At 36.8% G+C, this 13,415-nt stretch overlaps 1 protein-coding gene across 1 annotated transcript in view; it reads right to left on the bottom strand.

Moving 5' to 3' along the window:
- The window catches only part of LOC139721143 (band 4.1-like protein 4), a 73,342-nt gene that overhangs the window by 37,948 nt on the left and 21,979 nt on the right, over positions 1–13,415 (bottom strand). Inside the window, exon 5 of the mRNA XM_071632475.1 lies at positions 4,457–4,577. Within this exon, the coding sequence (XP_071488576.1) occupies positions 4,457–4,577 (121 nt within the window). The remainder of the gene's footprint in view (positions 1–4,456; positions 4,578–13,415) is intronic.

The raw sequence follows: 13,415 nt of genomic DNA, 5'->3' as shown, positions 1-13,415 counted from the left end.
GAAGAGAGCATGCCTGCATTCATCCATGTCGAGAAGGTGATGATAGAAATAGAGATCTAACACTGAAAATAGTGCAATACCCTGTGTTGTGTGAATGGGTCAGTTGACATGCTGTGAAATATTTGTCACTTGAGATCTATATTCAGTCAAGTGAACACATTCCTTTTATCCTTTAATTGACATTTAGTTATCCTTTAATTCACCATATAGTCAAATTGCTCTGAAAATGCTTGCTGATTCCTGTTCATTTAGTAAGTAATCGATGGAATTTCTATTAATGATAATGATAAGAATACTAATAACAGTATTACCACGAGTGCTACTACTAATGATAATGATAACAATAACAGTCACCATAATAAAATGTGCTTCGTATGTCCATAGTTTACTGCAGCTGGAATTATCTCACTGTCTGCTTGATATATTGTAAGGCAAGATCAAGTAAATTAAACCCATAAACTGGTGAAGGGCTGAAGATAGAGGTGTGCAGAAGGAAATGTAAAAAAAAATGATATAAAAGTGGCATGGCAAAATCATGTTGATGAAGGGGGCTTCCATTGGCGATATTTTTTTCCAAATTGAGAAAATGAATGAATCTCCCAATGTTTATGATGGTATCAACAGAATTCATGTTTGATACACTGATTGATGTTTGTGTTTTTATATTGGTTAGATAATTCAAAAGCACTTCTCTTTTATGCCTTGGCTGTGGATCAAAATTTTGAATATTTGTCTTTTATCTGTTTGTTAATCTCTTATTAAAGCTATTAGAGAAATTTCTTTATTTGCTTTTTTACATATAGATGGGACGAACCTGCCTATGTATTTGAAAGGGAAACGAGAACCTCATGTCCTGGTCTTCGGGGAGAGAAAGAATCCGGAGCAGGCATTCGTGGCTGTTGAAGGAGATGCGATCCCTTGCACATCTCTGCTGAAAGCAGTAGATGTATGTTTCAAACTTACTTATGTGTTGGACATCAACTACTGCTGGCAGTGCAGTCATACATATACATATTTGCAAAAGTATGTGTATGGGCTGGGAATGGGTGATGGTCCACCAACATCCTCTGTTGTATTGCTTAATAACTTCGTTGAGCAAGAGTAAAGCCGTAAGGGCTCCACTGTACACCAGCTAGGGCGCTGAATTGAAATGTTCATTGAACAGTAACATCGTATATTGATCTGTTTTTGTAACACATATCTATTTCTGAAGATATAGTTGATTTTGTGGATTGTGGCATGTGGAAATTTTCTTTGGGATTGTCCAGGTTTATATGAGCTGGCCATAATAAGGAGGGATGGTCGATTTTGGTGGCCTTATTGTAGAAGCCCTTTTTGTGTTGCCTAGATTAAATAGTGTATATGATGCAAAAGAAAATGACACCAAGATCATAATATTTGGTTGATTCGTTTTTATTCTATGCTTTGTTGGAATAACAACGTAATTTCACAGGTCAATTGTCAAAGGTCGAGTGACAGTGCTAAAATTTCACATTTTCTTCATATCTTTGAAATGGTTCACGGTATCTTCATGAAACGTAATGCCCAATGTACATGTGTTGCCTGACATTGCTTCTCTGTGGATGTTTTGAGATATGAAATCAAAGATCAAGGGTCAAAGGTCACCTTAAAATGCTAAAATTGCATTATTGAATGCTGAAATTATACTACTTTCTCCATATTCATACGGAGAAAATATGTATATTCATACATGAATATACACAAATAAATTAATGCACAATGATTGTGTAGGAAAAGTTTTGGGTCAAGTGAAAATGCTAAAATTTTGCTCATCCATATATTGAAAGTGGCTCTTCAGCACTGTCAAGGAACTTTGTGTATAATCACCAGAAATTAACAAGGAAAAGTAGAAATTACGCGGTGCGTAAAATATGTCCCCGCCGGAAGTAGCATTTAGTAGCAAAATGTACAATATCGGTAAAAAATCAAGGTCAAAGGTCAAAGAAGTCAAAGGTCAAAATTCTGTGTAGGAGTTTTGAAGCCCTCACCTAGTGCCATCACAAAAAGCAAACGGAATCGAAATCGGGTTAGAAATGGCGAAGGAGTAGCATTTTGTAGCCAATGTACAATATAGGTCAAAAATCAAGGTCAAAGGTCAAAGAAGTCAAAGGTCAAAATTCTGTGTAGAAGTTTTGAAGCCCTCACCTAGTGCCATCACATAAAGCAAACGGAATCGAAATCGGGTTAGAAATGGCGAAGGAGTAGCATTTTGTAGCCAATGTACAATATAGGTCAAAAATCAAGGTCAAAGGTCAAAGAAGTCAAAGGTCAAAATTCTGTGTAGAAGTTTTGAAGCCCTCACCTAGTGCCATCACATAAAGCAAACGGAATCGAAATCGGGTTAGAAATGGCGAAGGAGTAGCATTTTGAAGCAAAATGTACAATATAGGTCAAAGGTCAAGGTCAAAGGTCACAACTGAAATTCTGTGTAGAAGTTTCAAAGCTCCCATGTAGTGCTATCATATAAAGCAAACAGAATTAAAATTGGCTCGTAAATGACAGAGAAGTAGCAAATTGAACATTTTGATCACACACGGACGCACAGACAGACAGACAGACGGACGGACAGACACACGGACACACACACGTACGGAGCCCGTTTCATAGTCCCCTGCTCGAACTCGTTCGGCGGGGACAATTATGTACCAGTCATGTAACATACGGTCTTACACTGGCAATATGTCCTGCACCTAATGGAGAATAATGTGATATGGCGGAGGCATGCCAGTCGCCATAGCGACATTTTTAGTTAAACATAATTCGAATCTCAAAACCGTCATCTTCCTCAGAAAAATGCTTCATCAAAAAAGGCTTCATCAGCATTGACAATTTGAGATATGAGCCAAAAAAGATATTTCATTGTTTTATTGTTCAACTTCAGAATCTACAAACCGAATGGAAGTCTGCACAATGATTCAGCATTGTGTTATCTATACATGTATACACTCGCCGATTGACTGGGCGTGCGAACGCAATGCAGGAGGGCTGTGTGTATGTGGGGCTCCCTGATCAAATCAATCACTCAATATTATCAAATATCAATTATCAAATCGTCTATGTGAACTTTTTATCCGAAACATTTTTTTTTTGTAAGCCCATGTTCGATCAATTAGATCTCTATCATCATTAACTTGCCATTGTTAAATGTGCTATCAACTGAAAGCCTGATTATTGTAGTTTACATGATGCCTCGTTTGTTATGATCTAGGAAACTTGAGATATGTGACAAGGTAGAATGTCATGGAAGACCGAGTGAAAATGAATGTTAATTTTGAGAAAAAAAAAAAAAAACGTTCGTGTACATGCCTTGTATTCTACACACATTGTTGATAATGCTGAATTTTCAATTTGCAAAGAGAGAGTTATGAAAGAAAATGAATGAAAAATCATAAATGTTCATGAATCAATGCAATATTCATTGCAAGCTTTATACTCAGTGTTACGAGTAGCATGTTCCGATGATTATTGGTTCAGAATAAAATATGCATTTGTGTCAGTTAAATGTTACACAATTTGTCATAGCATTCATTGTTGATTTTGTGACTGATGTGTGATTGGTGAGATTGAAAAGATGTTCTGGTCATGTTGAATAGAAACTAGTTGAATTTGACTAGATTCATGAATCACAACACTGACTACATATCTAGTCAAATAACTGATCAGTATATTCTAATCATCTTTTACTAGAAACCGGTCAAACCAACTAGATTTTCTAGTCATAAACATTGACTAGATTTCTACTCAAAATCTGTGACTAGTTTTTTCTAGTAAAAATGACTAGAACAGAGTAAGTGCCCCTGGGATCCTATAATCTAGTCAAATACGACGAGATTCTAGTCATATCTGACTAGGTATTTTTTAGAGTGTAAAACTGCATATGAAGCAAGCAACTAGCTTCTGTGCACTAGTAGCAAGCGTTTGCGCACTCTGCAAGCGTGTGCAACAGGCGAGACAAAATATGGTGTATCATTGAATGGCCAGTAACAACGGTGGCCTATTGGGAATTAATACGTTGGCCTATGTGTTTTGTTCAATATACTATCATATTAAACGGTATGCAGTTTTAGGGGCTTCCTCTTTTCAGCGCTGGGATGGGACTGCAGAGTCAACTTCAAAGACGAGCAGAAGTAGGCCTACGGTATTTTTTGTGCAGTTTATGCCTTCTCTACATGATTGTAGATGATAATGATTATATTGGATGGCATTAATTATGGAATACCAGGGAATATTACATGAGTTAGGGCCAATATTGCACTCATCTTCGATTCGAGCAATATTGGCCCTAACTCGTACAATATTCCCTGGTATCCCATTCACAGCCATCCAATATAATATAATTATCATTCAAATCCATGCACAGCGATGCTTATGTCAAATATCATTCAACCTTCTGCTGATTTCTACGGAATCATCATGATAACAGAAAATCTCATACCTCAGTCTCTTGTGGTTCGCTGTGATGGCCTTCTCCAAGTCTTCCGTCTGGTTCGGGATGAAGCGAAACTCCGACACGTATCCATCTGGATGCATCTCTGCACTGTAGTCTCCAAGTTCAGCTGAAAATTGTTAGAGGAAAACAAGTAACGAACGGACATGAATAGCAGAAATGCATAAAGAGTGCAAGTTAAGAGAATATATATACCTGGCACAGTGCTCATTGGATTAATCAGGTACTGCTTTGGCTAGGAATGAAGGTCAAAAATATTCTTTGCAACAAGTCTTTCATATGCTACTTTCATTGCTCCATCCAGGACACATTTTGGCTAATATACTGCACTTGTCCCTAATGAATGTTGCAAAAAAGACAAGTAAATCCAAACAAGTGATCATAACTGCTACTCTTTGCTTTTTGTTGTTTCACTTTTCTACTAATTTTTAGTGATATAATCTATGAAGAAATGCATCCATAATATGGATACAAACTCACTACTCAATTAGAAAAATTATAGAAAAAGGAAGAAATTGTTTAACTGCAAGCTGTATAAATCATCACTGGTATGCATGCTAAGTATCACTAAATGAATGCACTTTTAATCAATACATACTATAAAACCACAAATGTGTGCTTGCATGATCTTTCGTGAATTTCGCGAATAGCGAAGATTTGCAAAAGTAAAATGCACACAAAGGTTTTTTATGTACATAATGTACTGAATGCTACAAAGGCCACTGTCTCCAAATTTGCAAAAGTTTCATGCTGCAAATGTTTCCAGATTTACAGCAAAAAGAAAATTTCGCAATATCGTCAGGTGAGGATGATAAGGGCTTTAAGGTGCCTTGAACACTATGGCTTTTAGCAGCAAATTAATGCCCTTATCATGCTCACCCGATGATATTAAAAATATAAATGAACTGATATATTTGAAGGTTATTTATTCATGAAGTACTGTAAAACGAGGAATGTTCGCGTGCATTTTAATTTCGCGAATTTCGCGAGCGTCAAGATTCGCGAAATTAAAATGCACGCGAAATTTCTTGTTTACACTATATGCATTGAATGCCAGTGGCAATTCGCGAAAATTTCATGCCATGAAAAAGGACGTTGGCTCCAATTCGCGAAAATTTCATGCTGCGAATATATTATGTTTTACAGTAATTCATGTAAAATAGGCCTGCCTAGCCTATGCCTCTAAGGCTTCAATGCCACACATCAAAACATTGATAACCATCAAAGTCATCAACTAGAAGAGGTGATCTATAGATGTCTATCAGTATGCATCGAAGCCATGACGGTATGCATAAAGCCATAATACCTTTTCACAACCTACAACACATTACAACAATCTGCCAGAGAAGTGTGACTTCCCAATACTTTTCATGGGGGAGGGGAGGAGGCAGGGGGGGGGGGAGATAAAACAAATTGTCCTATTCACACTTGATGGATGACTAAAATTCACCATTCACCAGGAATGTATGAGTTATATGGCGCGGCATAAATTGCACATTTGTAACTGCCTGTATATACGTGTGAATAAAATGCTGTATGCATTAATGTCATATCTCTTTCAATATAAATGGGGATCATAAATCTCCCACTGGTGATCAAGCCATGCCATCAATGTATCACAAAACTTACACGTGTCACAACCATTTCCTCATGCAGCACACAATGTATTCATGCCAAAATCCAATCACATAATTTGCACTTTTATGACTGGTTGTAGTTACATCGAAGCAGTGAGGAAGAATTGCATATTACAATATGCCAACAAATACCCAACATATTGAAGTTTGCCACATCGTTGTCTGAATTCTAACTCAATTAGGGGTGATACTATACCCTTTGACCCTCCCAGGCTCAAAACTTGCAATTTCTATTGACACTTAATGGCAGCAGGTTGTTAATGGTATTGATCAAGTTAATAAAACAATCCTGCTAGGAATTGATACAGCACAGGTACAGCTGGGTTTGGGGTTTTTTTTTAAGGACAAAACAAAATGGCTGGCACAAATCATATTTTCATTCTTAAGTTTTCAAAAAGTGATGAAGCGGACAACCCCTTGAAGTATAACCAAAATCGATCGCAAATAATCTTTTCATATCTGCCGTGTCAAAGCAAAAATCAAATGATACCTGACACCACAGTCATGCAATTAACGCAAATGATTTCATAAAGATAATCTAATATTGCTGTTGTTAAATTTTTAGAATCCCATGAAGTAATCACTAGTACTACAAAATAGCCATGCATTCTATAAATTTGTCAGTCAAAAGAAAAAAAAAATCAGGAAAAGCGATATGTAGGAAAACTGGGGAAGCTAAAAGGTAAACAGAATACCACATTAAAATGAAAGTTCAAGTTTGAAGCCATGTATGTATAGTTACAACTTCAAACAAAGAGAAAACCATACCCCAGAGAAATGAAACTGCTCAAAAGCTTTATACATTCATCTGTCAGTACACTGTTATTACCACCTTAAATGAGTGTTCATGACATCCATATTTTTTTCTTTTTGTCTTTTTTGCAGTACCCAGATGATATTTAGCTCCTAAAACTCAGAAGCTAAGCCTTTGCCTTGGCAAGGTTGTTTTGAATGATAGTATACTCTCAGGAGGTTCTGCACAATATAGGAAGAAGAAGAAGAAGAAGAAGAAGAAGAAGAAGAAGAAGAAGAAGAAAGTAAAACAACCTACACTTTGTAAAGGTCAGCCCAAACTGGCCATAAAGCTTTTAGGCAATGGTCTGCATCTGTGGGACCTTCACAACTACTAGCAAAACAGAGGTTCGAGTATGACCACGTACTGGTACAAAGTGTGTGCATATTATGTACCTTTTCTGACCACTCTTTGTCAATAATACAATTTGATGAAAATGTCGAAAAAGAGCATTCTCACTGAATGACATGAATGGAATCTGCTCACAAATCACATCTTTGTGCTGTGCCCTCCTGTTGACCTCTATGTGGTTTTTTTTTTAGATGTCAATCTACCAATTAGATCAAATGCCGCGATTGAGAATTACCAGAAGTGGCACAAAATCTGTGAGTATTTAATCCTATCTGCACAAGATTTTTGTGCCACAAATCTATTCATAAGAGTATTAAATCTGAAGTGGCAGTTGTGTAGCTTTCCTTCTTTGGTTCTGTATTCTAATAGCCTGTTTCTGCAGAAAGCTGTTCCAAGCTTCATTCTACAATAGTACCCCCCTTTTGGGGTGTATTCAAACAATAAGCTGTACAGTGTCAGTTGTGACACTCCCCTAATCTATCCCTTTTCACACTTGGGCAGGGATCAGGGTATGGTATCACCACAAGAAGCATAATCCTGGTACTCTATCCAAAGAGTTTAAAGGGGCATTCCAGACGATGTAATTTCATATCATACTGTAAAACGAGGAATTTTCGCGTGCATTTTAATTTCGCGAATTTCGCGAGCGCTGAAATTCGCGAAATTAAAATGCACGCGAAAGTTTTTGTCTACACTACATGCATTGAACGCCAGTGGCAATTCGCGAAAATTTCATGCCACGAAAAAGGCTGTCGGCTCCAATTCGCGAAAATTTCATGCCGCGAATATATCATGTTTTACAGTATACTGTATGCCTAGTACATAACTCCATGGTGCCATGTATAGATTTTGGGAATTTATTGTGGTCCTTGAGCAGATAAATCACTACTTTGAAAAAACCCCAAACATAACATATTACATGAAAATCAGTTTTGAAATGGCAGATATATCCAAAAACAAAGAAAAACAAAGTGGTCCTATCAAAAGGTGAATCCCACCTTTTATCATGACCTCTTTCTTTTTGAAATATCTCAGCCATTTCAAAACCATTTTTTAAATCAAATAAACTTTGAATTCCTCTTACAATTATATGCACTTTCATATGTCAAAAGAGATTTCTCATTATCTCACAATAAAGTTGGAAACCCGAAGCCCATCATCAACCACAACTATACCATCCCTTTAAATCTATATGTAATCACCCACAACATTAATGGACGCTTATGACAGAAATATCAAAACAAACAAACAAACAAAGAGAAAATCCTGCAATGTTAACTGTTTTCAATCTTCCCAATCAGTTTCCACCTGAAAATAAGTGCACGTTAATGCAGCACTCGATCCTCAAAGCTCTGTACAAATGGCTTCAGGAAAAAAAAAAAATCATCGAAGGTAATCAAATCCGCCTAAACCAAATATTTGATCAGTGCAGATGAAGTGCACATGCAGAAAAGCCTGCATGATTTCGCGAGAACTTTAAACAGTCAGGACTGCCGATACGCTGATCCCGCGAACCACAATGGGCGCTGACAAACCTTAAAGGCATAATTTTCCATTTGCAGATGAAACAAAAACCCAGCTTTAGTGCTTCAAAATAGTTCTAAAATGTGAGTTAGGGATAGAAACAACCAGTGTAAAAAAGTTAATCAACTGATATAATCAATGTTAAGTATTGTTAAATATACAAAATGGAAACAATAGTTAAAATGATAAAATTGTTTCTAGACTAAACCATCTGCAGCTATGGTTTAGTGAGAAAAACAGTGATATCTCCTTCTGTTTTAAGCTTTATTGCAAAATTTTAATATGGTAGGATGTTTTGTGATACAACTGACCTACACATATATATGCATCAAATGTGATATTTCAAAAAAATTTTAAATCACTGCTCCCAAAGGTAAACTGTACCTTTAAAGGCATTATTTACCATTTGCAGATGAAACAAAACCCAGCTTTAGTGCTTCAAAATAGTTCTAAAATGTGAGTTAGGATAGAAACAACAAATGTAAAAATGTTAATCAGTATAATCTATGTTGAGTATTGTTAAATATACAAAATGTGAACAATACACACATAGCTATGATAAAAGTGTTTCTACACAAACCGTCTGCAGCTGTGGTTTAGTGAGAAAAATAGTGATATATCCTTATGTTAAGCTTTATTGCAAAATGTTTATATGGCAGAATATTTTGTGATAAAACTGACCTACAATATGCATTAAATGTGATAACTTGAATTTTTTTTTTTTAAATCACTGCTCTCAATGGTAAACAGTACCTTTAACACAAACACAAGTGCACACAAACACACACCCACACCCACACAGTCACTCATTGTGCTATTCTGTAGACAGGCATTGAATCCCACATTTCCAAACATTGAGATATTGCAGAAGGACAAGTTTACACTTTGCTGCGATTTCTGTGGATCATCTCCGTGGCCGTTCCGGCACGCACGACTGTCATGTTTGCCCTGGCCAAATACCGTCAGTGACTTTCTATGACCAGTGTGCCCTCTACTGTCAGTCATGCATGTCTGTTTTTCAAGCGTTTGCTGTATGTTGAAGATGAGCTCATTTTTCTTGCTCTTTTCTAACTCTTCATTTCATACAAATTCATCAATTTAGGAGTGCATAATCTACCTCACTGTCTTCGAGTGCAGTCTCTAAACAAAACAAATACAACAAGATCTATGGCCTACTGCCAAAAACTTTGCATCTACACACAAAAGCTCTTCATAAACTCAAATACAAGTCTCAAAATTTGCATTTCCTGAATTTTACCTACATTGCATTCCACCAAAAAGTTTTTAGGCTTCTGAACTCTCTCGACACTAATGGTGGCCCGGTGGCCCAGGGGCCACCAAAGATGAAAGTCGGGCCACCAAATTTTTAAAAAAGGCAAATTTGGTGGCCCGCCTCGGGCCACCAATTTTTTTGAAAAGTATGTCAATAAATTTGTAACTTTTTGGGCCGGAAATTAGCAGTTAAATTTGTGTAAAGAATGGATGCAAAGGACTGAATGAGTGCCTGTGAGAGTGAGTGTTGCAAGTTTGTTGAAGTTTATTTATGAGTAGATAAATATGTCCAACTTTCAGTTCTTACTATGATAAAACTTAAATATTTGACTCATTAAAATAACAGGACTTTTAATGTTTTTTAGTGGGTTTTTTTCGGGCCACCAAATTTTTCTCTCCAGCCACCAAAAATTTGAAATTGAGGATTTTGGTGGCCCCATCGGGCCACTAAACAAAAAAGTTAGTGTGGAGCCCTGTCTAAGGATACAATGCACAATTATTTGTTTCAAAAGTGCCTTAAATTGACAGTCTGGCAGTCAAACAAATGAACTTAGTAATAGTAAATAAGTCTCCTAATTCTCTTACGCTGTGAGATCTAGGTATATGGCATTTCAGTAAAATATGTTAAATGCATTCTTCTTCCGTTCTCCACACATACCATGTGATATGTTAAATGCATTCTTCTTCCGTTCTCCACACATACCATGTACATACACAAACACACAGAGAGGCCTGCAAAATACTGACTTCATTATTCCTGCAAAAGGCGAACAATTATGTAAACACAAATGGGAAACAATTGAGAAAAGTATACTGTAGATCTTGCATGTCAACACAAACACAGTGTATCATTATGGAGTAGCAGCTCACAAGCAAACACTGTCAATAGAAACATCATCATGGGGACAATGTAACCAAACATCAATTAGTTGCTATCAACAGGAATAAAAACTTGATGATGAGTAGGTGGGGGGGGGGGGGGTTCCATTGGTATCCTACCCCCCCCCCCCCCCATTGGGGTGTTGCAACTTTTCTCCTCATTTCTTATTTTTTATTATTTATCTTTTCAAGGACCCCCAAAAGTGGCAACCCTCCCCTCCCCTAGCCTGTTTTCCTGGACAAGATGAAAAAGAAATTGAGATCTTCTTTCATAATCAATACAGCTGTATGGTAACCCTACTGTCCACTACTTGCATTTGTACAATGTAGCTTCTGAAGAGCATACATTAGGCCCTTTAGCATATTATAGGCCTATTTGTGTGATTCATATTTTGTTTTTGCCAATATGTATTACACACTTATTCATTCCATTGGTCATTAGGAGAGTAATTTCCTAGAAATATTTTTGATTTAGAAACGAAAACTGGAAGGGAGCTTTAAGAAACATAATTACCAAACTCTGTGCTCTGCCACATAATTTCCAAACTCTATGCTCTGCTGCACAGCGAGTGGGTGAAGCCATCAGAGCATGAATGCATAAAAGCTGACTCGGAAGTATGTCTGAGAGCTTGCAATTTTACATTCTTTTATAAAAAATATATATTTCTTTTATGGGGGGGGGTGCACTGATGGCAAAGCAGCTTTTGTTCTTGGTTCAGTTTCATGGACGGTTAATCATGAAGAAAGAACGGCACTGAACAAAGACAGATTTCATGTGAACAGCGTCAAACAGATTTTAAGCTTTGACACGTAATAAAGCTTAGAAATATGTAAGCAGTTCTCCACCTCTTAGGGGTAACCAGGAATCAGTCAGCCCAGTGTTTGCTTTGTAAAGTCAACTTCACTGTTACTAGGGAAATATACAGCCAGTATTCCTGAAGGCCCTGATACACTCAACAGCACATCGGTAATCAACGAAAGTCTTTATCCTTGGAAATGTTCCATTCTTCATCTATTTGGTACTGAAACTTTGCTCGCAAGAGACTGGCTGAAGATTGCTCAGAATGGCTGAATGCAAATTCAATGCAAGTTTAATTCAAAGTGTGAGTTGAGTACGGAAAATCAAAAATGTACTTGATGCAAAATTTCCTGAAAAGAATACACAGAGTTTTTCAGTAATTTCATCTGGAAAACTTTGGTTTGGAAATAATAAGTTATCCTTATCAGACCAATCACAACGTGACATGAAAGACAGAGATCGGTAACAATGTTTTGTGCTACATCCGTAGTCCAGTGACAAAAAAAAGAGCAAAATATGTGGAATGAGTCTAAATCCCTCCAGGAGGCAGATGGTCTTTGAAGCATTTGATGAGCAATATCTCTTGATGACAAAATTAAAGAAATACAAAGATGACTTGCTGATGACGGAGCTACTGAATTACAATTCTTGAAATCATTTTTTTTTTTTTATATACAGGCCTATAATTTATATTCATACTGAATGAAAAACTGTCATTGCCTATGATCAATTTTAATGTGGCACTACTGAAAACAAAGATACATGGATAGTGTTTCTATACTGTTAACACTAAACATGTGCAGAATTTCAGGAAATATTTTTGGTTTATCTTTTTTTTTCCAAGTGAAGCATATTTTTCCCAGACTGACAGCTTCGAGGAGACCCAATCCACGCCTGATGATTTACTGCAACTCCCCCCCCCCCCCCCCCCCCCCCCCCCCCCCCCCCCCAGCATTTTGGAGACTAAAATGTCACTGGGCCATCCCGGGCATATATCACCGTTCTGCTCCTCCCACTGTGTTTATCAATATCAGATGTCAAACAAATATCCAGATTTAGGGCTGGAGCAAAGTCTCCATAATAGGCAGTCTGCTCTACCCTGCATATAGCTCAACAGGTAGACCTGAGTGATATCAGACCATATCAGGAAGTCCACTTTATATCATGTCTAGTAGCTTTCATTCTACCAAAATAAAAAAGATGATGATAGTGCACTATTTAACATTGAGAGCAGTGATTTAAAAAAAAAAATTGTTTGAATTATCACATTTGATGCATACAATGTATTATACATATGTAGTTCAGTTGTATTACAAAACACCTACAGTACCCCCCCCCCAAAAAAAAGATACAACAACAACAACAAACAAACTAAACACAAACAAAAAACACCATAAAGCCAAAAAAAAATAAGGAGATATCATCAATTTTCTAGATAAACCATCAAGGTGACAGTTTATTCTAGAAACGTGTTTGAATAAAAACTATTGTTCACATTTTTAAACTAGAAACAACATTGATTATAGACCCTATTGATTAACATTTTCATGTTGGTTATTTTTATCCCTAACTCATATTTTAGAACTATTTTGAAGCACTAAAGCTGGTGCTTTTTTTTTTTCATTTGCAAATATTAGCAAGGGGCTTTACAAGGTTTCTCAAGACCACTTGTGATGTCTCATAGACAAGTTC

Source organism: Diadema antillarum, unplaced genomic scaffold, assembly GCF_040938485.1.
Source record: "Diadema antillarum isolate AM-2024a unplaced genomic scaffold, OU_Dant_1.0 scf00000139, whole genome shotgun sequence".
NCBI lineage: Eukaryota > Metazoa > Echinodermata > Echinoidea > Diadematoida > Diadematidae > Diadema > Diadema antillarum.
Note: the sequence above shows the minus strand (reverse complement) of the source record. Positions and strands in the feature narration are given on the sequence as shown.